Source organism: Myotis lucifugus, unplaced genomic scaffold (genome assembly GCF_000147115.1).
Source record: "Myotis lucifugus unplaced genomic scaffold, Myoluc2.0 scaffold_8, whole genome shotgun sequence".
Classification (NCBI taxonomy): domain Eukaryota; kingdom Metazoa; phylum Chordata; class Mammalia; order Chiroptera; family Vespertilionidae; genus Myotis; species Myotis lucifugus.
The window spans coordinates 10,562,492-10,588,746 of record NW_005871056.1 but is presented as its reverse complement, the minus strand read 5'-3'; the positions used below and the strand labels follow the sequence as shown (position 1 = coordinate 10,588,746).

At 46.6% G+C, this 26,255-nt stretch overlaps 1 protein-coding gene across 1 annotated transcript in view; it reads right to left on the bottom strand.

Moving 5' to 3' along the window:
- The window catches only part of CLSTN2 (calsyntenin 2), a 536,533-nt gene that overhangs the window by 26,792 nt on the left and 483,486 nt on the right, over window positions 1–26,255 (bottom strand). The window contains exon 9 of the mRNA XM_006083760.3: window positions 4,694–4,856. Within this exon, the coding sequence (XP_006083822.1) occupies window positions 4,694–4,856 (163 nt within the window). The remainder of the gene's footprint in view (window positions 1–4,693; window positions 4,857–26,255) is intronic.

Genomic DNA, 26,255 nt, shown 5'->3' with positions numbered 1-26,255 from the left:
CAAATTAATTAGTCTTTAAATGATCCTCTCCCAAGGCCTGACCCAGAAAGAGACAAGGAACCTGGTATTTGTTTACAGGCAGCAGTTCCTGAGCCTGCGCAGACCGAGTGTGGCCTCGAGGGAGGGTCTGATTCTGTCCTGAGAACCCATGAAACCAAGCACCGAGACGATGGTGAGGGGGTGTGCATTGGCCACACGGAGAAAGAAGGGCTCCTTTGTGACATGGGGCTCATCCTGACCACCATTTTTCCACAAATAAGGTATGCTATGTGCTCTAGGCTGTGCTGGTGACATTTCTTAAGTGTAAATGAACTTTCAAATTTTTTAATTACTAGGAAAATACCAATGAAAATGAAGGTCCACTGATTACTTTGGCTTTGAATTCACTAAAAGAACACAGTAGGCTAATTGGGGCTGCAGAGCACTGCCCGGCAACAGTGCGAGAGCCAGTTCCCAGGAGCACCCAGCGAGCAGCTGCTACACAATAATTTCCATCCCCATTGTTAAGCCCCAATTGGACATTTCACAAATGGGAGCCAGTTCCCTTGCCAACCTCAAACGCACCTGAACAACTCCCCTCAATTGCAGCCCCAATTGGAGGTCCACACAGAGGGCTTATGGTACCGAGATAAGTGGGCTCTGGAAGGTTTAGAAACATGCTGGGATGAGGGCTGCAGTGTAGGCCATTAACTTCACAGCACCATGTCCTATTGAAAGAGCTTGGGATGTGTCCTTCCAAGACAAAATGTGGCTCCGAGGAGGATATGAGCATTCATGCGAATCCAGGCTCCTTAACAAGGCAGCATGACATCCTACGGTCTGGTCTCAACTCTTTTCCCAGCCTCTTCTCCACTCATTCTGGTGCACGTACATTCTAGTGATAAGGTACCCTGAGCATGACCGCATCAAGTTTCCCTGCCATGTCACAGGCTGTTGCCTTCCTTATATCTCTAGTGAACTCCTATTCGTCCTACAAAGCCCAATTTTAAAGAGTCAAAGGATTTTCTCCGATGCCGAAAATGTATTAATGGATTGTCATTCCTCTCAGGGAAGATACCCAAATCTTCCCCAAGGCCCAAACTTTGCATGATCAGATTCTTGCCTATACCACAAGTTCTATCTTCCAAGACTTGTTTTCTGACTATTCTGGAGCCTCAGTGACCTTTCTGTTCTACAGATGGAGCTGAGAGGGCAGGTCTGCGTGTGAGGGTTAGTCCTGGGGAAGTAGATCAAAGTCAGTGCATGCAAGGAGCCCTGGGGAGGCTGGAATCACAGAAGTCATCGAGTGCCAAGATCTTGCCAAGTGTCTGCCATGTTGAGTTTAAGTGCAAGGAGCAGAGGGCAGGTGGAGGAGGGGACCACAGATGTTTTCAAATCGTCACTTTCATTTGACCCAAACATGCCAAGCACACTGCATGTGCCCCAAACCTAACTCATAGCAACTGTGAATTGGGTGTCATCCAAGTTTTATGCATAAGAGAATAAAAGCTCAGGGAAGTTAGGATTTCTGCTGGGTCCACACAGCTGGAAAGTGGCAGGGCTGGGATTTGGATTTGACTCAAACTTTTCTATTTCCAAAGCCTAAATTCTTTTTTGTTTGTGGAGGGCCACTGAAGGGAGTATACAGCAGGGGATTAGCAAAGGGCATGCAGCGTTCCTGTGGCTTTTTAGTTCCAGGGCTGTCAGATGTGTCAGAAGGTAAAGGGTTTATAGTGTTTGTGTCAATGTACATCAGCTCCTGCATTTTCCTAAACATGTAATTACATCAACTTAATGATCAACTAGCAATAGGGGCAGTGAGCCACAGTGAAAGGAGGACATGCTTTGAAGATGTGGGGTCAGGCTGACTTTATGGGGTGACGTTGGGTGGCCTGTCAGAGCCTCCGTTTCTTTATCTACAGCTGTGACTAACAACACTTTCTGACGTGACTCTAGACATCCCATGTATGTAAAGAGTCTCCTTGCAACACTGGCTCTAAAAATATCCACCAAGAAATGACATTAAGGACTTCTACTCACATTTAATTGGCCAAAGCAAGTCACATGACCACACCTAACTCCAACAAAGATTGGTCCTAACATCTATCTGGGAAGAGGACAGAAATATTCAGTGAATACCTTAGTAATCATTCTTTCTCTCACATTCTTGTAAAATAAACATATACTTTGTTTTAATGTTTGAAAACATTTTTTTTGCAGAATAGCCTTCAAATAAATTGTAATCAGATACAATATGAGAGCTATTTCTCAAGTGACAATTCTATCGTTAGATGTGGCCTAGAGTACTAGAGAAGGAAACACCTCACTGAGAATGGATTCCAGGGCCACAGACAACCCTCCCCACCCTAGGGTAGAGGCCTGCGGAGCATTAGCCCAGAGGGATTTCAGAATTGCTATGGACCAAAGACTGCTGTATTTCTCAAATTCTTCCTCTTTCTTAGTGGAATTGTTTTTCAGTTATTCTGTCTCATTTCACTGTTGCATAGTGTGTGTGTGTGTGTGTGTGTGTGTGTGTGTGTGTAGAGGATAATGGTTATGGTTGTGAAAAATAATTCTTTCTATTAGTGCATATCTAGATCAAGTGAAGCCACATCTATGCTGGGTATGGAACCTCCCATGTATCTCATCCTGATGAAGAGGTCACCAGGAATCACTCAGAAAGCCTGGACCCTGAGCTGGGAGCCAGTAACAGGTGGGACTTGGGGTTGTCTCATTTAGGGAAGGGTGGTTGGAATTTTTTTAATGTGGGAAGGACAGTCAAAAAAATATCTGTTGACCAAGTGGACAGTCTGTGGTGCTCATTAATGCTGTTCATAAAATATTTTCGGTTTTTCTCCCAGCCACATTATAGATTTCACTTCCCTGTCCTTCAGTATGGCCATATGACTTGCTTTGGCCAATAAAATGTGAGTAAAAATGATTGGTGTCACGTGTAGGTGAAAACTTCAAGAGCCTGTGCTTTCTTTTTCTTCTTCCTCAGTAGCCAGCAGTGTACCTGCCCTGTCTGCTTGGGATGCAGATGAAGTGAAAGCAGAGAAGAGCCTCCATTGATTTGCAATGAACATGAAACAAGAATTATTTTAAGGAACTGAAAATTGGGGCTTGCTTGTCACTGCAGTACCACTTAGTCTATTTTTGATTCAAAGAGATCATATTAATTCTTTATGAAATCACTTTTTATTTTGGTGGGATTGTTTTCCTACCCAGCGAGCATGAAAGTAGACAGCAGTGGTTATAACTGGCCTTGCAGAATTGGGGGCAGGTTTCCAGTGCAGGCTGGGTGACAGGAATCCAGATATGGTCTCTGAGGACCATTCAGGAACGTCATGGTAAGGTGCATGGTCAGGACAGGAGTAGGACCCTCATATAGTATGGGAAGTATCCAGGCTGTGCTCCAGAATATCCACGGGCTGGCTGTGGTGCTGGGTAGGGCATCGAGCCACACCAGGGGGCCATCGCTCTGGCACAGCTGTGCTCAGTGACTAATGATTCCTGTGCAACCTCTGAGTCAGTGCCTTGCTATACTAATTAGTTTCATGGACTCTTGCCAGATGACAGTCTCTCTTTCCTGATATCCTAGGGAATTCTGACATACTGAGGAAACCCTCGTCAAGTTCTATTGAAATGTTTCAGGAACTTTTGACTATCATGTGACATATGTCAGACATCTAGTAGGTGACCTCAGCTCAAAAACACTTTTTCTTTCCTTGCCTCATTCGTGCTCTGTTTCCTTCCTGGGTTTTGTATTCCTGCTCCCAGAGCTGCACTACCAGTGTATGCACTGACCCCATCGCTCGCTCCAGAACTCACTCTTTGTTCCAGAGGGGCCTAGTCTCCTCTAGCTCACCCTCTGGTTGGCTGGTCTTCTGAAAGCATATTCTTATATCATAACCCACCTCTCCCTTCAGTCCTCCATGGTGAATGGTCCAAGTCACAAACCTTAGTATTTTCACAGAATCCATCACCATGAGGTGGGTCATCGCAAAGGACTAATCTGCTTATTTGGGGAGTGCTTTCTTTCCCCTCTGCTCTCTCACTGGGACTTCAAAGCACCACAGCCCTTAAGGGAGCAAAAACAGAGTCCAAAGGATCCGAGTGAGAGAAAGAAGGGTTACATGCCTGTTCTTTGGAGAGCTGCTTTTCCTGATTCCAAACAGAAGACTAGCCTGGGTTTGTGTGTTGGAGGAAAGGAAGTGAGAAGGGAGCAGAGAGCTTTGAACTTGAGAGTGGCCTCCCATGGCCTCATGCCTGTGGGAAATTCATTGCCCACAGCCCCGTGACTTCCATGAACAGAGGGGTGGGGGCTTGGGCAACTTGTGTGGCCAGTGTGATACTTTAGAGAGCCAACTGCCATTTTGATACAGGATTCTGTATTCAACCTTTTCCTATTCATAGCCCCAGTCCGAAACTGGCTAAGGTTCCAGAACAATAAAAGGCATTAGCAACTCAGAGGCAACCATAGAACTGCTCATGATGATCTAAAATTAAAATCTGGTTTCAAGCTAAGTATTTTATTATTACACAAGCTTAGTGTCTAGATGAATCCATATTTTTATAAGTCCTGTTTTATTAGTAAGTGATAGTACATTTTCTTGGCCAATTCCAACACCATTTGCTGTGCCCTTTTCTCTATCAGTACCTTTCATGGGCTGCACACAGATGGGCCAGGGAGAAGGACTTGAGTTAGGATTACCTTGCCAACATGCGCCGACCGTTAGTTGCATGGCTATGTGAGATGGATGAATGGGCCAATCGTTGGTCACCAGGTATGGTTCATACGTTGCTCCATCCATGTATAAGGTAACCACAGGAAACTCCACATTGATGACATAGTAATGCCACTCTTTGTCACAAATCTAATGAAAAGAAAGAGAAGCAACACTTAAAATTGAATATGCAATGAAATAGTAAACAGGCTTTTATTCAGATTATCAAAAGTGGAGAAGGCATTTTTGGGTCAACAATTTTTATTGCAAAGAACTCAATGAACATAGTGATTGATAAACACTGAAGTTATACAAGCTCACATCAAACAGGATGGGGCAAACCATGGGGTAGAGGAATGCCTGAGAATGCAATCATCAGGCAAACATCTGAGTGAGGGCAGGTCACGTAATTACCAGCTATATAGGCTGGCAAGCTCTTGGTGGACAGGTGGGGAAGTGTCAGCTTAAATTTGCTTTGTATAAAATTTTTCTTACTAGAGAGAAATTAAATTAAAATTATTTTTCTAAGTTTGGGGATAGACTGAGCTATAAAAGGAAACAGGCTAGATCAAAAGTAGAAATGAAGATGGAGAAGGGGATGAGAAAGGTAAAAAGAAGAAAATGGAAGAGGAAAGAATTAGGAGTTAAAAAGGAGTAAGAGAAAGGCAATGAACATGGGAAGAGGAAGAGGGACGAGACGCAGAAGAAAAGGAACCCCCCAATTCCTTTGTCTCTGTGTGAAGCTTTGCCTGGGGTGCTGCTGTAATCTCATGCTCTGTTTAACTCAAGCAAAATCAATTCTGAGAGAGACAGTCTTCCTTCAGAGGACTCGGCCTTGTCCTACCTTGGAGCACCTGGGGAGGCTTAGAAGGACCACAAATAGGTCCTCCTGGCCTGGACGTGGTCCTCCTGACCACTAAGACTTATGGTCTTAGGGCTGGGAACCAAAACTGAACCCTAATCGGTAGGAACATTGGGGACTAGGAGGGAGTCACAGTTCCTGACCTCAAGGGGCTGAACTCCCGGCATGCTCCAAAATGTTAAACCAAGACTGGGGTATTTGGGGGAAGGAAGATCGGAAGCATACAAGAAAGAAAGGCTGAGGAACAATGCTCCCCGCTAATCCCCTGAGTGAGTGCCTTGGAAGTCACGTTAGACTTTCTCTCTTCCACACTCCCTGTCCCTGTCATCCCTCGGCGCCCCACGGAGTCCATCTCCGAAATGTCTCTCATCTGTATCCTCTTGTCTCCATGGCCCCTGCCATCTGTGGCAGCAGAGACAGATGAGTTCTGCGTGAAGGTGACCCCAAGGTGAGGGCATCAAAGCCCTCCCCACATCCCACAATGGATTAAACGCGCTGTTTCTCATGAATAGATAACACCAACGGGGACGCTAAATGATCTTTTCCCTTTCATTTTGCAGTAAGAATTTTTCCTTAATGTTCTTTTTATATTGTCCTATCTCATGTCTCAGAAAATTGCTCCTTTTGAAGCCCATTAGGCTGATAAAGCCTGATGAATATTTTAGGGGTCCGTGGAAGATAAGCAGAAGGGGCCCAGGCAGATTCTCCAAAGTCCTGTTACGCTCCACTGACTGTACAGCCCGGCGCCTGTTACAGCTCACCAGAGGCCCTAACCCAATTACACTCCCCTCCTGCTCCAGGCCCGAGACCAGACGCTGGGCGGGGTGCAGAGCCCACAGGCTGGGCCTGCGTGACTGGGTGGGCCTGCTGCAGGCGTGTAGATGTGGCACAAAGGAAGACCTGGAGGCAGAGTCTAGGGGTGATGGGAGAGTGAGGAACGAGGAAGAGGAGGCATCAATCTGAGGAGGCCCAGGGCACCCTGGACGTGAGGTTTGCAATCAGCCAGGCAGCAGATTCCAGAACCTGGACTATGGTTGACACCCGGGGATGTCCTCCGAGGCATCAGGAAACCTCTGGTCAGGCTGAGTGCAGAGGGACCCTGACATATCCCGTGCCCTTTGAAATGTAGGCAGAGCATGAGCATCAACCAGGCAGCCCTGGGGGTCGCCCCTATCCTGGCTGCCACCACCCCCCTCCCCCAGGACCACCCTCTGGAGCATGACTGCCCTGTTGGATCCAGGTGCCCGCTGCCCCTACAGCACTCCACGTCTGCCCACGCTGGTAGGAGGGCGGTCCGCTGGCTCCCTTTCTTTCATAACACTTATCACATCTTCGTAGGATAGTATACAAAGTTCCCAGGGAGAAGTGAGATAATTCCACAGCTCGGCAGCAGCAGCGACCCCTCCCGGTAGTACATCTTTCCTAGGCACCCCGCCCAGCTTTTCTGAAGCGTGAATGGCAGTCCCAGGGGCTGTCTGCGTAAAACAGTGACCTTGTACACGCAGCCTCGTTTTACGTGAATTTCCCACTTCATTAGCATATCCAAGACTCCCAGCAGCCTCACCCTATGCGCCTGCAATAACTTTCCCACCTTGCTGGAAATGGGCCTTTCCGTTTATAGCATCCCTGAAAACAAAACCATAGCTGGGAAGGCTTGTTCGGATCACCTGCACAAACCATTTGGAAGTTTGCTGCTTTTACTTAACATCAGCATTAAAATGCCTTCACCAGCTTCATTTTACATGGCGGTATAATATGGATATGCTATAATCTACTTAAATGTTCCCAATTATCAGGTATTCATATGCACCTGCAATTATAAATGATACTGCAATGAATTTCTTGTTGTATAAATATTTGTCTGCATTTCTGATTAAATCCACAGGAACGATTCCTGGAAGTGGAATTACTGGGTCAAAGGTTGGAGGTATTTTGTAGGCTCTTGATACATATTGTCAATTTTTTTTTTCCTGCAAAGGGTTGTGCCTTAGATGCCTCTGCCCTCAGAGTAGTGCATTGCACCCTTACTACATTTTCTATTAAAAAAATAGAAAATCCTGGCCGTTTGGATTTTATGTGGGTCACAAAAGATGGCAAGAAGGATAGTATCCAAGGTCAGAAGGGCAGGGCCTCTGGGAGTGGGGAGCAGCCTGAGTCAAGACTCCGAGGTGGGAATGATTAGAAACTTCCCCCGTCAGCTTCTAATTGGGCATCCAAGCAGGCCTTTAGCTCAGCCTAGCTTTATGCCTGCGGACTCCTCGCACCAAGTAATCTAGGAAGGCAGCTAAAGGAAATGCCTCATTAGGGTTTCATAAATGTGGATCTACGATCAAGAAGAAAACCCGTATTAACCCTCGGCTAGAACTGCAGGGAAAAACCACAGCTGAAAAACGATCGAGCCGGGAGGAGGCAGAAGTCAATGTGTCCATGCATAGCTCAACCGAGAAAGAAGGGGAGTAGGCAAAGTTCTTTCCTGGGGGAGAGAACTTCAATTCCCAATTGATTGTGACTCGCTGGAGAATGCAGCTGCACCAAGCATGTTCAATGTCATCCCCTGGTGCCCAGAGCCTCCGCTGGACCAAAGACCCCCTGCTCTCTGAACCCACAGGTGTGCTCCTGATGGGGGGGTGGGGGGGGCGGATGCTTAGCTGGGAGTGAATCAGAGACCAGAGACCCAGGGCCAGATGTGGAGGAGTTGTAGCAGGGCCATGTCAGAGGAGGTCTGAGTAGGGAGTAGGGAGTAGGCTTGTACTTCAGGGTGAGCCAGGGGCCAGGGAAGCCTCCACGAGAGGGGAGAGCAGGCTGGGTGGTTGAGCTTTAAATGCTACATTGAAGTTCTGAGTTGGTCCCCACCGTTCAAGGCGAGGTGCATTTATGTACCAACCACTGTGTGTTAGGGAGTGCGCTAGGGGCTGCACAGGGCGCAGTGCTTGTCAGACACCTGCTTTGCCTTCAAGGGCTCCAGTCTAATGGCATCAGGTACACAAAAGACTCCAATGGAACAGGAATGGAGATGAGAGTGATAGACAAGGTGCAGAGCACTGTGAGGTCCCAGGGAGGGGAGAGAGGGCTTCCGGCAGGGAGAAGGGGGTGTGTAGGGTGGATATGGAAGGAATGTTAAGATGCCACTCGGAATAGACGGCAAGCACAACATTCCAGGTGCAGGGAGCAGACGCCTTTTATTCCTTGAATCACCCATCTCGCTTTTCTACTGCCAAGGAAAGTACTAGGTCGGGGCATGTGGAGGCTCACGCATTCGTTCGCTTCTGCAGATGTTTACTGAATGTGCGTCCTGCTCTGTGAATGAAAGAAAGCACTTGCTCTATGGAGCTTCCAGTCCAGTCACAGAATTGACAAAACCCTTGTTGGGACTCATGCCTGCACAGGTTTTTCAAGGTCCCAGGTTCACCCTGTGGAGGAGAGGGCGTCTGATTGCACTGGCAGGAGGACAGGGGCAAAGACACAGCTGGGAGGGTCAGGCTGGCTTGGGAAAGGTGAGGAGTGGGCGATGAGGCTGCAAGGGTAGATGTGGAACTGAGCCCCGAGGACGCGGACTACTTCTATTCCGTAGGCAACGGGAGATCTGGGCGTTTCCGGGCCAGAGGAGGAGGATGGTCGTCATAACAACAACAAATCTTAGAACACATTTTTCCATTTTGAAGCAGCTTTTTCAGATTCCTGATCCTATTTAATCCTTGCTGCAATCTTACAAAGTAGGAGGGCCAGCTGTGTCTTAGGCACCTTTGGAAATAAAGGGAAGAAATGACAAAGTTTCTAATCTCAAGGAATTATAAGCAGTAGGTGTAACACACACACACCCCCCGTGTGTCTTTCCATTTCACACACAACCAGTGGCGCAGCTCCACATACTCACTAACACACACACACACACACACACACACACACACACACACACACACCCTCACAGCAGAGGCTGAACTCTTACGTGATGCACTTGTATGTCGTTGTCCCTGAATGGCCCCACTCGATGTTCTACAGGCTTTTCAAACTCACTGTGTCCAACACGGAGTTGAACACCCTCTGTGCTCCAGCCTCAGCGGCGCCTCCTCCTGGATCCCCCTCAGCGAATGTTTCCTCATCTGGCCTGTCGTCCAAGCCAGAACCCTGGGCATTGCTTGGGACGCCCCAACTCTTCTTTCCCTCCAGTTAACTTACTGCCAAGTTCTGACGATGCCTCTCTTGTCCATTCTCACCCCTCCACCCTCACTCGTACTCAGAACTTACAATATGTACCAGAGAGGGGTGAGGTTGAGAAAGTGTGTCAGGGAGAGGCTACTGCAAGGTGGAAAGCATTTATCAGGGAGGGGGGACCACTGTAGCAGGGGAATGGTGAGAAAGCTGTGGTGTGAGTGTGGGTGAAACAGAGCAAGCAGCCTGCTCGTGACCAGCTGCCATGGCTGGAGGGAGTGGCAGGATGAGGTGGGCAGGGCAGCAAAGGAGGGGCCAGAGGGGGTCCATGCAGGCCAGGCCTGTGGGTAGTGGGCTGGTATCACACCTACTTTAGCGATTTCTGGGGAATTGTGTTCTGGATTTTGGGAAACTATTGGACCTTCCTAATTCTGGGTCCCTTCACCTGTTAAGTGAGGATATTAATCGTATATATGTCACAGGTTGATTGTGTCAATCAAGCTAAAATAAACCATACCCAACACTTAGCACATATTTTCAGCCTAAGCAGATAGGGAAACCCCTTTCCTTTTCCAAATACATTGAGATGTGGATAAAATGTAACAACAATAAAACAAAATAAAACGAAAATAAGAGCTGGGAAGAGAAATCCTTAGATATAAAAGCAAACAAAAGGAAAAAACCAAAGTTGCATCTGAGAGTTGAAACAGTGGCCGCTTGAGGGGCTGTGGCCCACACTATTCAGTCATGGTTTCCAAGCCCATGGGAATGAGGAATGGAGACTCGGGTCCTCTGTGCAAGAAAAGCCCAGCGGGCAGGTATGTCTGCACAAAGCCCACAGCTGAAAGGGATTGCCTCAAGCCCAGTCCTGGGACGACCACTGCCATCGACCTAGGAACGCAGGAAGCCAGCCAACCAGCCTGGAACGCATATCCATGCACAGAGTCCAAAGGTACCAGCCCACACGGTGTGGAAATCCGGAACACAGAAATAACTTAAAAATGTGTGCATGAGGTCTGCAGGGACCCCAAAAACATACTCAAAACCTCGCCCTAAGAAGAAAAACAAACAAACAACCTCTCCCTAGGGAGGGGTCCCCACAACCCAGGGTCTGAGCAGGACAGTTCCTGTCAGAGATGAGCTCCGAGTGAAAACTTACAAAACAAAGAGGAAAGGACTCTGCGTGCATGAGAACAAACAGACAAAAGAAGTGATCACATTCACATTCAGGAACCACACAGGATGGAGCAATTTGAAAGGGAGTAGGAGAAGGCAGGTTGGAAAACGCACCAGATAAAAATTCCAGAAATAAAGGAGAGTTGTTGAACTAGATCTATGGGTTACACATAAACTAGAAAGCTGAAAACAGAATCGGGGAATTGGAAGACAGAGGAGATTGTAGCAAAATGAGCAACTTGATAAAGCAGTTAAGAGCTCTGGATTCTTTGGCTGATGGAAGGACACATTCCACGGACACCCTGACAGATGTGTGAGGTGGAGGTGAGCTGGTGGGGAGGGCTGGGCTGGGCTCCTGAGGGCTTTGTGTGCCCGCTAAGGAGTATGTAACTATTTTACTGCCTTGCGTTCTAGAAAGCCATTCTTTACTTCAACAGCCTCATCATCTGTGAAATTCAGATGACAATGGACACATAGAGCTACGTAACCCCCTGGCCCACAGGAGATACACGAAGGGTGGGCCAAAACGGAACTTTGTTTCCGGAAATGCAGAGCTGCTGAACCCGGAGGGTTGAAACCAGGCAAATCTTGTTCTCACAGCAGACTAGCAAGGCCGTTTGGCCTCAGGCCACTGTTCTGGAACATTAGAAGGATGAGGTTTTGGTTAATGCCAAGATCAACTTCATGCCAAAGCAAAGATGCCAGTCTTATTTGCAAATCTATTTAAGATCTCCCCAGGAGGTCGCCGGCGCTTCCGAACTGGCAGGGAGAAGCGCAGTGTATTTTCAGCGGAAGGTGATTATGACAGCTCAGAGAGCACCCACCGGGCCTCCTGTCAGAAAGCAATTGCTGACCCTGGGCGGCGGAGAGGAAACATGAAAGGTAGGCTGTGTCAGAGAGACCAGCCCGTTTGTAATTGGGTTGAGCAATATTTGGGCAAAGCCCCAAAACCATCCTGGAAAGCTGTCCTTGCACTCTGAGCCACTTGTACAAGAATTGCTAGCACCTGGGATTTAAACTCATCCATGGGGAGGGCAAACACACCTGTATCATAGGCACTGAGGACATGCTGCTCCCCTGGCACCATGCTATGGTTTTTGCCGATGAGATCAGCTTATGGACCAGCTGGGTTATTTGTTCCCACCACTGCCTTTAAACAATGTCAACCAGCTCTTCCATCTCCACCCTGGGAAGACTGTTCAACTTCCAGCTCTTACTGATGGTCATATATTGAAAACGCACTTCAATTAGCCTCTCATTCAAGTGAAAGCTTCTCTTGCTCAGCCTGGGGCTGATCTACAGTCTGCAAAGCCCAGGAGGTAGGTTGATGGGGTTGACATGGGTGTCAGAGGTTAGGACAGAAAGTTGCTCTCAGTGAAGGGGGGTTGTGGTCAGTCTCCCTGGGGAGGGAGGGAGAGGACCAGGACCAGCCGGGGGAGATGAGGCCGCCCACAGGCTACCGCTTGGGAAAGTGTTGTCTTCAGACCCTGTCAGGCTTCTTTCCCAAGTGGAGTTTTGACAAACATTTCCTGCAACATGAACCATGAACGAAAGAGTCCAGGGTCAAAATGCTTTGAAAAAGCTCACTTAACAGAGTTAAACAGATTCCTATTAGCTAGACTCCTTGGGCAGCTGCTGTCGAAGTGTGGTTTCTGAGCTAGGAATATTCTTCATCTGTAAAGCAGTTAGACTACCTATGCTGTAGGAAGATTTATTTATTCAATGGATATTTACTGGTAGCAATTATAGGTCAGGAATTATTGTAGGGGTTGAGTATATAAAGTGAGCAAAAACACATGCAGTTCCTTTCTAAGGGAATAGACAGAAAATAAAAAAAAACTCATATAACTAAATGCAACATTATATTTGAAAGAAAGACTATGAAGGGTAGGAATGTATGAGCCCATCATTGGGAGATGTGACCTTCTTCTAGAGCAGTGATGGCGAACCTTTTGAGCTTGGCGTGTCAGCATTTTGAAAAACCCTAACTTAACTCTGGTGCCGTGTCACATATAGAAATTTTTTGATATTTGCAACCATAGTAAAACAAAGATTTATATTTTTGATATTTATTTTATATATTTAAATGCCATTTAACAAAGAAAAATCAACCAAAAAAATGAGTTCACGTGTCACCTCTGACACGCGTGTCATAGGTTCGCCATCACTGGTCTAGAGTCAGGAAGTGATGGCGAAGGAAAGGAGGCAGGGGAACGGGCCAGTGGGGGTAAGAACGTTCGAGGCGGAGGAACTGTGCAGGCAATGGCCTGTGGCTGGAACACAGAGGGCTAAGGGAGAGTCTGTGAGATGCTGGGCAGGGGATCTGGCAGAGTAGGTGCCAGGGAAGTGTCAGCCTCTATCCTTTTCCAGCCCCACTGCTGCCAGTATGCTCCCAGGGCACCCCCAACTCCCTGTCCCCAGGTTAGTCTTCCTGTCTACTCAGACTGGGCTCTGTGCTGCACCAAATCTGTGGGGATCCCTATCCCCCACAGACAAAGTGTTCACCCCTCAGCTGTACCCTAGAGAGAGGCTGTAATTCAAGACTGAGGCTCCAGAGCCAAGCCTCCAGGGTTCAAATTCTAATTTGACCACTTCCGGGCAGTGTGATCTCAGGCAAATCTCATCCCCTTTCTGTGCCTCAGTTCCTTCATCTACAGAATGGAAATGATAATAGCAACTAACTGATAACTCATGGGGTTGCGAGGACTAAATGAGTTAGTACATCTACACCACTTAGAATAGTGCCTGGCACAGTGAGTGCTCAAAAAATGTAGGTGTTCCTAGGGTATTATGCCCACCCCTTATTACCCTCAAGTGCTTACATTGTTCTTGAACTTTCTGACCTCCCCCCATTTGGTCCAGGACATGCCCAACCAACTTGTGCTGCGTCTCTGTTCACCATGCCACCTGGGCTACTTCGACTGTGCCAGCCTGCACTATCCTCTGCCCACCCTACCCTCCTAAGTCCCCCACAACACGCAAGGCACAAGCATAATTTCACACTTTCCAGTGGTCACTTCAAATAACTAAAAACAAAACAAAACAAAACAACCCAAGCAATATTGACTTTAATAATATACTGCACTTAATCCAATGTATCTATTTGTCATTTCGATGTGTACGGGCAACCTCTGAGAGACTGCGGGTTGGGATACAGACTACCGCAATAAAGTGAATATTGTCATAAAGAAAGTCACATGAATTTTTTGGTTTCTCAAGACACACAGAAGTTATGTCTATACTATACTATAGCCTTAAGTGTACAAGAGCATAATGTCCAAAAAATGTACATGGCTTATTAAAAAATACCTTGTTGCTAAAAAAATGCTAACCATCATCTGAGCTTTCAGGAAGTCTTTTTTTTTTTTTTGCTGGTGGAGGGTCTTACTTTAATGTTGATGGCTGCTGACTAATCAGGGTGGTAATTGAAGAATGGAGTGGCTGTGGAAATTTCTTAAAATGGGATGACAATGAGGTTTGCTGCATTGATTGACTCTTCCTTTCATGAACAATTTCTCTGTTGCACATGATGCTGTCTGATGGCATTTTATCCACAGTAAGAGCTTCTTTTGAAATTGGGGTCAACCTTCTCAAATCCTGCCATTGCTCTGTCAACTAAGTTAATGTATTACAAAGTCTTTGCTGTCATTTCAACAATCGTCAGAGCATTGTCCTCAGGAGTAGATCCCATCTCAAAAAACCACTTTCTTTGCTCATCCATAAGAAGCAATTCCCCTTCCATTCAAGTTTTATCCTGAGAATGCAGCAATTCAGTCACATCTCCAAGCTCCACTTCTAATTCTAGTTCTCTTGCTATTTCCACCACATTTGCAGTTATTTACTCCACTGAAGTCTTGAACTCCCCAAAGTCATCTATAAAGGTTGGCATCAACTTCTTCCAAAATCCTGCTAATGTTGATAGTTTGACCTCTTCCATTGAATCATGAATGTTCTTGAATGGTGAACTGTGAATCCTTTCTAGAAGGTTTTCAATGTACTTTGATCCATCAGAGGAATCACCACCTATGGCAGCTATAGCCTTCGAAATGTAGTTCTTAAATAATATGACTTGAAAGTAAAAAATTATTCCTTGATCCATGGGCTACAGAATAGCTCTTGTGTTATTGGGTACGAAAACAACATTAATCTCACTGTACTAGAGCTCCGTCAGAGCTCTTGGGTGACCAGGTGCATTGTTGATGAGCAGTAATATTTTGAAAGGGATCTTGTTTTCTGAGCAGTATGTCTCAACAGTGGGCTTAAAATATTCAGTGAACCATACTGTAAACAGATGTGCTGTCATCCAAGCTTTACTGTTCTATTTATAGAGCATAGCAGTGTACATTTGACATAATTCTTAAGGGTCTTAGGATTTGCAGAGTAATAAATGAGCATTGGCTTCAACTTTAAAGTCACCAGTTGCATTAGTCCCTGTCAAGAGAGTCAGCCTGTCCTCTGAAACTTTGAAGCCAGACATTTACTGCTCCTCTCTAACTATGAAAGTCCTAGATGGCATCTTCTCCCAATATAACAATGTTTCATCTACATTGAAAATCTGTTGTTTAGTGTCACTATGTTCATTAATTAACTTAGATCTTCTGTATAATTTGCTGCAGCTTCCACATCAGCACTTGCTGCTTCACCTTGCACTTTTATGTTATGGAGACGGCTTTTTTCCTTAAATGTCAGGAACCAACTTCTGCTAGCTTCAGACTTTTCTTCTCTCAACCTTCATAGAATTAAAGAGAGTCTGGCTGAAGAATGTTGTGGCTGGTTTGATCTTCTTTTCAGAGCACTAAAACTTTCTCCATGTCAGCAATAAGGCTATTACACTTTCTTATCACTAGCGTGTTCCTGGAGTAGTACTTTTAATTTCCTTCAATAACTTCTCCTTTGCATTCACAACTTGGCTAACTGGTACAAAAGGCCTAGCTTTTGGTCTATCTTGGCTCTTGACATGCTTTCCTCACTGAGCGTTATCATTACTAGCTTTTAAATGAGAAATATGTAACTCTTGTTTTTCACTTGAACACTTAGAGGCCATTGTAGGGTTATTAATTGGCCTAATTTCAATGCTGTTGTGTTTCAGGAAATAGGGAGGCCCAAGGAGAGGGAGAGATGGGGCAATGGCTGCTCAGTGGAGCCGTCAGAACACATACAGCATTTACCAATTAAGTTTGCCATCCTATATAGGCATGGTTTGTGGCCCCCCAAACAATTATAATAGTAAGATCAAAGATCAATGATCACAGATCATCTTACAAATACAGTAGTAATGAAAAAGTTGGAAATACTGCGAGAATTACCAAAATGTGACACAGAGACATGAAGTAAGCAAATGCTATTGGAAGAATGGATAGACTTGCTTGATGCAGGGTTGCCACAAATGTTCAATTTGTAAAAAATAAAAAAAGAATGCAATATCTGCAAAGTGCAATAAAGAGAAGCACAAAAAAGTTAGGCACACCTGTAAGCAATATTAAAACTCATTAAGATACTGTACTTTGTTTTTCTTACTAAGCCTTTGCAATCCGTTGTGTGTGTTCCATGTACAGCGCCTCTCAGTCCAGACTTGCCACATTTCAAGTGCTTGATAGACACACATGGCCAGTGGCTCTCCCATTGGTCAGGCCAGTCCTTGACTCTGGGACCCATGAGGGCAAAGACCACGTCTATACGTTCAGGTATGCAGTCGGTTCTTGATGAATGCTGGTGGCACGAATAAACAGCAGCCACGCTCTGCAAAGACCCCTGAAGCCACTTTCTCTGTTACTTGGCACACAGCCTTTCAGCTACGATGGGGATCAAACCCTGGGTACCAAGTGCCAAAGGACCTTCTGAAGAAAAGGGGACCCAACAGAAATCTTCACCACCCACCTCTCTTTCTTCACACGTCTCTCTTCTGCTGCTGTTTGGGCTCTGGGTCCTTTTAAGCACTTTACCAGCCTGCCGGGCCCAGGGAGCAGCGGGGACTTGCTCAAGGTGAGACAGCTGGTTGGTGGCAGGGCTGGAGCCCAGAACTCCTGTTTCCCATCCTTAGGCCCGTGCTTTTGAAAGTTATCTCTTGGCAAAGATAAGGATAAATCATAGGCCCTCGGAAGAGGACCTCAGTATATTAAGCAAATAGCTTACTGAGATGTAGTTAACTATTCAGTAATGTATTTGAAGAAAATTAATTTTTCATTCTGTCACTCAGAATATTAAGGCTGACTCTCCATAAATACACAGCCTGACTTCTCCTTGCAAGTTAAAAAAAAAGAATCTCAGTGGATATCTTTAGAGAAACATAATTATAATTTAGTTGACATATCTCCTATTTTGGTGCTGGTAAATAAACCTCCTCTGAATAATTCAAATAACAAATTCTGCCCCCTTTGGAAATTGAGCTGATTTTGAATGGAACTGGTTAAGTGTTTCCATCTCCAAAGACATAGCACGTGCCAGTCAGCAAGTGCGTCCTGCATTTCAAATCTCACAAGGACCTCCTCAGGGGTTGGCTCCTCAAACCAGCCACCACCTGGCTGGTTGGCCTGGCCTTCAGCCACACGTCCGCCTGGTGTGTGTCTGTCAGCTCCCGGAAGAGCAGCTGTGCGCTTCCATCGGAGCTGTTGGAGCTGCACACAGACCCTCTGCTACACGGCTTCCCGCACTGATCTTGCTCTGGTGGAATCTGAGTGCTGACTGTAACTAAAGCCTGCCAGTGGGCCTCACACACTGCTCCCGAAAAGATCCACTGTGGCTTCTTGTGGATCACCTGTTCCCCCTGCAGAGCGATTTCTGTGGGTAGGCCAGTGATTTGCATTTCACAGGGGCCTCCAGGGAAGGCCCGGGAACAGGTTGCTTCAGCTTGGAAATCTACAGCAGAGAAATCGGGTATTCTCCTTGAATGACAGGTCAGTCCATTAGGTCTGGGAGAATTTGTAGAAATCTTTAGGGAACAGAGGCAGTTTAAAATCCATTAGAACATCCAAGATCTTAAGACCAGGCTGTTGTGGATATTTGCCAAGTGGAGTTTTCAAACCTGGGTTTTAGTCTCATACAAAGCTCTGGGAACAGTCTGAAATCTGGCAATACCCCTCTCCCCACTACACCAGCACCAACCCTCCTTGCTTTGGAGAAAAGGTGTGGGTAGTCCAATCAGCTCTATGCCCAGATTAATCACTCAATGTGGACTTTCTGAGTGCTGATTAGGTGCAAAACATGTGCTGGTTCCAAGTTCAGTCTGATTGCACATGTCAGAAAATATAAATGGCCCTCCACATTCACTGAGATAAGTGGCACTCATTCATCCTGGCTTCACTCAAGCTACACTATCCAGGGACTGGATTTCACAAAGCCTTCGAACAATGCTGAGAATGCCCAAGTCCATGCCTCCGTGTTGGTCTCTGTATTCGTCTGCTAGGACTGCTACCACAAACTACCACCCACAGGGTGGCTGAAAGCAACTTACTGTGTATTAGAGTTCTGCAGGCTAGGAGTCTGAAATCAAGGTATTGGCAGGGTGGCCCTTCTGAGTGAAAATCTGCTCCATGCGTCCCCCCTAGGCTCTGGTGGCCACAGGCTTCCTTGATTTATAGATGCATCGCTCCATCCTCCATCTCCACGTGGCCTTCTCCCGTGTGTGTTTGTCTTCACATGGCCTTCTCCCTGTGTGTGTGTGTGTGTGTGTGTGTGTGTATTTTCACATGGCCTTCTCCCTATGTGTGTGTGTGTATCTTCACATGGCCTTCTCCCTATGTGTGTGTGTGTATTTTCACATGGCCTTCTCCCTGTGTGTATGTATCTTCACATGGCCTTCTTCTGTGTGTGTGTGTGTGTGTCTTCACGTGGCCTTCTCCCTGTGTGTGTGTGTCTTCACATGGCCTTCTTCTCTCCCTATGTGTGTGTGTATTTTCACATGGCCTTCTCCCTGTGTGTGTGTGTGTATTTTCACATGGCCATCTCCCTATGTGTGTATTTTCACATGGCCTTCTCCCTATGTGTGTATTTTCACATGGCCTTCTCCCCGTGTGTGTGTATCTTCACGTGGCCTTCTCCTGTGTGTGTGTATTCACGTGGCCACCTCCCTATGTGTGTGTGCCTTCACGTGGCCATCTTCTTATAAGGACACAGGTCATATGGATTAGGGGCCCATCCTACAGTTAAGTATGACCTCATCTTAACTAATTTCATTTGAAACAACCCTATGTGGAAATAAGGTCACATTCTGAGGTATTGAAGGTTAAGACTTTAACATCTTTTTTGGAGGGACACAATTCAACCCCAAACAGCTTTCTTTTGTTCCTACCATGTTCCCAAAGTGCAGGGCTAGGGACACAGAAAGTGCTCAGAGGATGTGCACAGCATTCGAGCCTATCACTGACCATGATAGGAAAAGCAAAGTGGCTACATGGTGGGTCACCATATTCTTTTTGTATAAGGAAAAAAAATTCTTCGACTCTCATATGATAAGAGTAAACTCTGCAATGTTATATATGTTTAGGAAGTGCTACTTTAAATAGAAGAATCTCTTGTTAAATAACTTTAAAAGGCTCCCATTAAAGAGTCTGAGAACCATTTGTTTGTCACTCATTCATTCATTCATTCATTCATTTAATAAATATGCATGGAGGTTGCCCATGCACCAGGCACCCTGCCATGTGAGGAAGAAGCTGAGATCCTGCTTGGGGAGCCTGGAGTCTCAGCCCTGAAACCTATGACTGTGTCACCTTGCATGGCAAAGGGACTCCTCGGAGTGATCAAGTATAGGATTTTGAGATGGGACAGGATCCTGGATGATCCAGGTGGGCTCGATGTAATCACAAGGGTGTATCAGTGAAAGAAGGAGGCAGGCAGGCAGAGAAGGTGAGGTGATGATGAAAGCAGAGGTTGGAGAGATGTAGCTGCTGACTCTAAAGATAAAGGGGCCATGAGCAAGGAATGTGGTGGCCTCCAGAAGATGGGAAGGACAAGGAAACCGATTCTCCCACAGAACCTTTAGAAGGAACACAGCCCTTTGACACCTGGATGTCAGCTCTCTGAGACCCATTTCAGACTTCTGACCTCCAAACTGTAAGATGTGAAATTTGTGTTCTTTGAAGCTCCAAGTCTGTGGTAAATTGTAACTGTTCCTCCAAAAACACTGCTTTCCTCACTTTTTTTTGTAGTAGGCTCCATTCTTATACTGCACTTCTGTTCTACTCTCCCCTCCTCTTACTTCTCCCACCCTGTCAGCCCTCCAAGGCCAGCTCCCACCACTTTATTCCCCACACTACTCCTGTTAACAGACAGGAGAGGGCCTTGTCTCCCTTGGTTGTTGCTGAGGTTGGGGTTCTTGCGATATTCTGAGAAAAGGAATTTTCTGAGACGCACACGGGAGAATAAGTGAGTTGCATTTGCATGGAATTAAATCCCTGAATTTCCAAAGCCCCAGTTCCCTTAGTCCAGTCATAGAAAAAGTGTAGCTGGGGCTTCAGTAGAGCTAAAATTAGAGCCAGTGCCCAGAGCTTCCTTTCCATGTTGGAGCTGGGTCCAATACAGCATCAGGCTAGCTTAGCTTGTATTTCCCATTGCAGTCTATTGCATGTGGGGGTCCACATGGCTGTGGGCCACATGGGCAAATGCAAGAGAATCAAGACAACACACCCCAAGCAACAAGAGCAACAGGAGAAAGTTCCTTTGTTTAGAGGATTATATATTCCTGAATTTCGGTGCACTTGCAGTGCTCACACCAATTCTGGCCAATCACCTTTGTTCCAGGTTTGACTGGCAGGCAAGTACCTTCCTTAGTCCCCCCAACTTTACTGGCCCTGCATCTATCTTCCCTATGGGGTTCCCTGGGGAGTGCAAAATTTCAGCTTCCTGGTGAAGGTGCCCAAATGAAGTGCCTATACTGTCTGGCTTTCCCGCTTTGCTCCTTCTCTATCTATAATAATAAAAGCATAATATGCTAATTAGACCAGACATCATTCCGGATGTGATTCCGGATGAAGCCGGGGCATCCGGGGTGGAGGGAAGCCCAGGTCCTGGGTGCCTGCTGGCGGCCAGAGCAAAGCCAGTGCCGGCAGCTGGGGGAAGGAAGGCCTACTCTTGCACGAATTCCGTGCATTAGGCCTCTAGTTATTAATAACTAGCTGATCACAATGGTATCACTCTCCCCCCCAATCCCGAAATCCTTCACTGATGCCAAGGACAACACAGCTGGAGACCTACCGCAAGGTTCCCCATGAACTAAATGCATTTAATTCAGGGCTCATTTTCCTGAAATGCCCACAGAGCCCCTCTGCATGGAAAAGGTGCATTGTGATGTGGAGAGCTCAGCAGCTGTCTTTTGTTCACACCTTACGCAAGCACGGACCTCTCAGCCTGTCTGAGGTGTGTTTCATTGCTACAAGGCTTTCCACTCAGAGTATGGAATTCGCTGGCCTTGGACCCAGGCATGGTTAAGCCTGAAAGATGTGCTCTTCAAATTCTCTGAAATGTCTTCCCAGGGAAAGGCTGTCTTAGGAGAAGGCTCCCATTTCATCAACTGTAGTCAACAACGCCGTGAGTACTGCCCTCTCTCACTTGGTTTGTGCCACTCACTGGACAAAGAACTTACTTAGTTCTCCCAACAACTCTTGGGAGACAAACTCTTTACAGATAAACTGAGACTCAGCGAGTTTAGGTAACTTGCCCAAGGTCACACATGAGTTTGTGTCTAGAGCCCTTTTGGAAAGCCTTGCTGCTCAAAGAGTTAGCCCCAATCAGCAGCTTTAATATCTAGCATCACCTGGGAACTGATTAGAAACTGGAATCTCAGACCCCACCCGCCTTCCACATCAGAATCTGCATTCTAACAGGATCTGTAGCCAATTTGCCTGCACATTAAAGTTTGGGAACCTCTTCCCTAAACCATTATGAGGTACTATCACTCAAGAAGAAAAAAACAAGTGGAGATTTGGCTTCCAGAAGCATTCCATGTAATCCCTAAGCATTCAGCTGCCAGGGGAGTCCGTCTTCCCTGTACCTCAGGCCGGGCAGGGCAGGGCTGCTCCTACAGCTTTGCTGGAGGACTGATGCAGGGTGTTTTCCCTTACATGGCAGCCTTGGGAGCTGATGCCCTGCAAAGGGCATTTGAGTGATCTTACAAACATCCCTGTCTGGACTGGATCTTCAATCCCTTAGCCTATGGAGGAAGCCAGCTAGGAAGTTCTCAGGAGAGGGAGAGAAGAAGGGAGGGAGAGGGAGGAGAGAGAGAGCATGAGCAAGCAAAAGCAAAGTGGGTGAAAGGATTGATTGATTTGGGGAAGTGCCTTCTGCACCAGACAAGTGAAGAACTGGCTCTCTCAACAGCCAGACTCACTCCATTAAGTAGCATCAGAGGGTCCTCCCTTCACCCCAATAATCAACTAGAAGCAAGAGAGGAGCAAGTCTGGCACTCACTATCATTACTGCCTTTAAACCCATTAATTTATATCTTATTTATTCATCCCCACCTCATTCCTCATCAGATTTAGGATTAACTTGTATTAATAACAGATCCTTACTAACCATCAGTAATGACAATATTATCCTGCTTTTTCCTCAGAGTCCCTAGAGGATGAATGGGTAAATATTATATGCATTCTACAAAAGAAGTAAGGCCTGCAGAAGCACAATGATTTCAACAGAGGCAGCTATGGAGTGTGGGGACTGGGACAGAGTCAAGTCTCCTGAATTCTAGATGGCGTTTCTTCCTTGGCTGGCTGTTTCCAACCAACTAACAAACATGAAAGCCGAACCATCAGTAACAACACAACACTAATCAAATAGAACAAACTCTGCATATGATTCAGGAGTACTTAATCCAATTTCTCATGCTCTAACCCAATCCATGTTTTAGATTCACGACTGTAGAATCCTATGTCAATGGTTTGCCTTGCTTCCATGGTGGGATCGCCCATATCTATTAGAAAGTTTCTCTCCCTCACAGATGTTCTGGGTGTATGCCCAATTTTCACATATGTGTTTCCTCTGTGGTGATCTCTCTCAGTTGTTGTTGTTGTTATTATTTTGGCTTGGTTTGTTTTCTCAATTCCCAGATATTTTCTGGGCCCTTAAATAATTACCAGCAAGACTGGTTTTGAACCAGCCTCTGATATGCAATTAGAGTAAACGCCTGTGTGTTATGCTGAGTGGGGGAATAAGCTGGTATTTATGTCCAGAATCTTTGGGATCACAAGCTGGCTCTGAATTCCCGAGTCCCCACTTGGGAGCCCCTAACCTGAGCCTCCCTGACTCCCCAGGAAATGCCTTTATTTTTACCCCAGCCCTCCCCTCAATGAAAGCCGGTGCATTTCAACAGTGGGTTTAGGTATCTGTACCCAAGAACGGCAAGGGGTAGAGCTTTAGGGACCTGGCAGGCTAATCGGAGATACTCAGTGAGAAGTATGCAGAGGTGGAGGGATTATACCACCCACGACGCTGCGGCAATTCTGCCAATGAGCAGAGCTGCCCTGCACAGAGAGCGGCTTCTCTGTCTCCAGATGCTGCCCCAGCTTCCCAGGCCGTAGGGGCAGCTCAGCACCAAGTGGGTCTTTGTTCCCGAGGTTGCAGTCTCAGGCCCTCAGCGCAGAGAAAGGAAGAAAAGCATGCCCCAGCCCAAGGCATCCTCCCTCCCATGTGCTTGGCTGACCATTTAATTACAAGGCCCAGTCAAACTAATCACACTGTGGGGACCGTGAAGACATTCGGTAATTAAAGGCCGCCTGGCTGCCAAGCCCAGAAAGGTAGACTGTTTTGCTGCGGTCTACTGATGGGGCTGAGAGTCACACACCGAAAAGGCAAACCTTGAGACCAAGGGATCTGGAAAAAGAGGCATGTGGAGAAAGCCCACTCTCCAAGGGCTCAACCTTGGGTGGATGGGGCCTCCAGGCTTTTTCAGAGTCAGGGAGGAATAGGAATATATTGAGTCGCAGGTGGCAAGAGCCGAGTTATGTGCGATTGAAAAAGGTAAACCAGCCAGGGAAGTGCTGGCATCTAGCAAATGCTCAATAAGCAATTATTATGACATAATCTTTGTTATCTATTTGGGTGAGGGCAAAAAGAATTCATCCAGTGGCCACGATGCCAGACACAATCTCAGTGTTGGAGATCCCAAGGACATGCTGTCCTTGCAAATTTCCAAAGACAAATGTAACCAAGGCTGAGAAAACAAACACTTCAGCAAACAAAAGCCTTCGAGTTGGCATGACATGCGAGTTCAGGGCTGCCTTGTTGTGTGAAGAGAGGGGGTGACAACAGCTACTGGCTGTGTCGAGTCATCTCAAGGGTCCACTTTAGCCACTCTTGGGGATGAAAGAGAAGGGGTCCCTTGGTAATATGACTCTTAGTGGAGAGACCAGATTAGCACACAAGTAACGATTGCATCTTATTTATACTCTGGCCCATCTAAAACAGATTAAATGTGGCTTGTGAGGATAAAATCAATACACAATATAAAAAGAAGTCAGGAAAGAAAAGGAACCGTGGGAAGGAAAAGTAGATGGAAAGTCTGTCAGACCCCTCTTTGGGGCAACTCGGATCTGGGCACCATCTCTTTGAGAGAGGAGATGGGGAGGGGCACGGCCACCATTGGTCCCAGCTGCCCTGGTGTAAACACCTCTGCATGGGCACCCCAGCTGCTGCCCAGGGATGGACTTCCCAAAGGCATAGTCCTATAGCTCGTCACTCTGCTGTCGGGGTCCCCGGTCATCTCTGAGGCACACGGCACAGCAGGAGTCATGCCACCCAGACATCCAGGGGCATGAATGCGTCTGAAGTATTGGCCAACGGGAGACAGGGGCCAGTGCACACACTCCTTTCCCTTTCCTGCTCTCCTCACGTACCACCCGGTAGTTCATTGGGAACAGTTCATCACTGCGCTGGAAGAGCCGTCAGCTGAACTTGATCACAAGCCGTGTCCAGCTTGATCACACACCTTTTATTTCTCTCCCTCATTCCCTGCCTCACTCCCCTTCCCTCACAATCACCTCCCTGGGCTTGCATACCTTACTGTAAAGGGCAAACTCATACACTTCTGCCTCAGGCTTTGCTTTCTGGGGGCTCAGGCTAAAATAGGACGTTAGGGGAAGTCTTGGAGTGAGTGCACGTGGTTTGTCCCCTAAATATATGCTGAAAGGGTCCGCACCGTTTCAGCAGCGGCTGCAGCCCGTGGTGCCCAGCGTGGTAGAAGCCAAGGAGAAGAGGATGCTCGATGAGTCACACTGCCTCACCACGGCCACAGCAGGGAAAGGAACCTTCTGTGGGACAGAAGTGGAGCTTTTTTTCTTATACTGAGTCCAGACAGAAGTCTCTCCTGGGGGTTCTCAAAAGAAGACATTGTGTGATGCACACACCACTGTCCTCAGCCTCACCCTTTATGAATCTAACAATGAGTTTGGGGGCTGGTTCTTATAATACCCTTCAAAGTGAGCTGAAAGGTTAACATCAAGGTGTGTGCCAGTAAAATCATGGAGCTAATGAGGTATTACAGTGCAGGGGTTGGCATCAAAGGCTTGGAAGTGGCACGGGTTTAGCTATGATTTCCAGTTCTGCCACCGCCTGTGTGCCCTCGGGCAAATGAAATGCCCCAAGTCTCGGCGTTCTTCATTTGTCCAGTGGATCGTGGTAAGTCAGGATAAACAAGATGATGAGTGAAAGCTGCGCAGTGACACTCAGCACACGGTGAGTGTTCAGTAGAGACCGCTATTGATAGAACTATTCTGAGAGGAGCCCTGGGATGAAGTCCAAGTACAATGTGGTTCTCAGATGGTCTATCTTAATTCAAGGACTAAGTGTAGAGTAAGTGTATTTTGAGCTACAACGAGGGCTGCTTTTGAATTTCAAGCATGTCAGGTATTACATATAGTTGTTTTAATACCTAAGTTCTGAGAGAATAAGATAGTGACCTAAAGCTACCCTTTACATTTATATGAATATGTTATTTTATTAATGACCATACCGTTTGAAACCCAGAAGTACATGCAGACTACGTGTGTGACATAGCTAGCAGGGCAAGGAATTAAAAAAACCCTCAAAGTTACTCAAGGCTCCATGGTTTGGGGATCCTAGGGACTAGGAGATATACCAATTTTTCCCCCATATTTCAGTCATTTTGGAGAATAACTAAACTCTAGGCTGCTATGTTTGTTTTTACTGGCTACAAATTTTAGAGAAGTACAGAGAAAAAGAATACTGGGGAGGGCTATAGCAATCACGAGGAACAAATTTCTCTTTCTCTCTTTCCCTCTCTCCTTCCTTCCCTCCCTCTTTCCTTCCTTCCTTCCTTCCTTCCTTCCTTCCTTCCTTCCTTCCTTCCTTCCTTCCTTCCTTCCTTCCTCCTTTCTCTCCCTTTCATTCTTCCTCCCTCCCTCCCTTTTTTA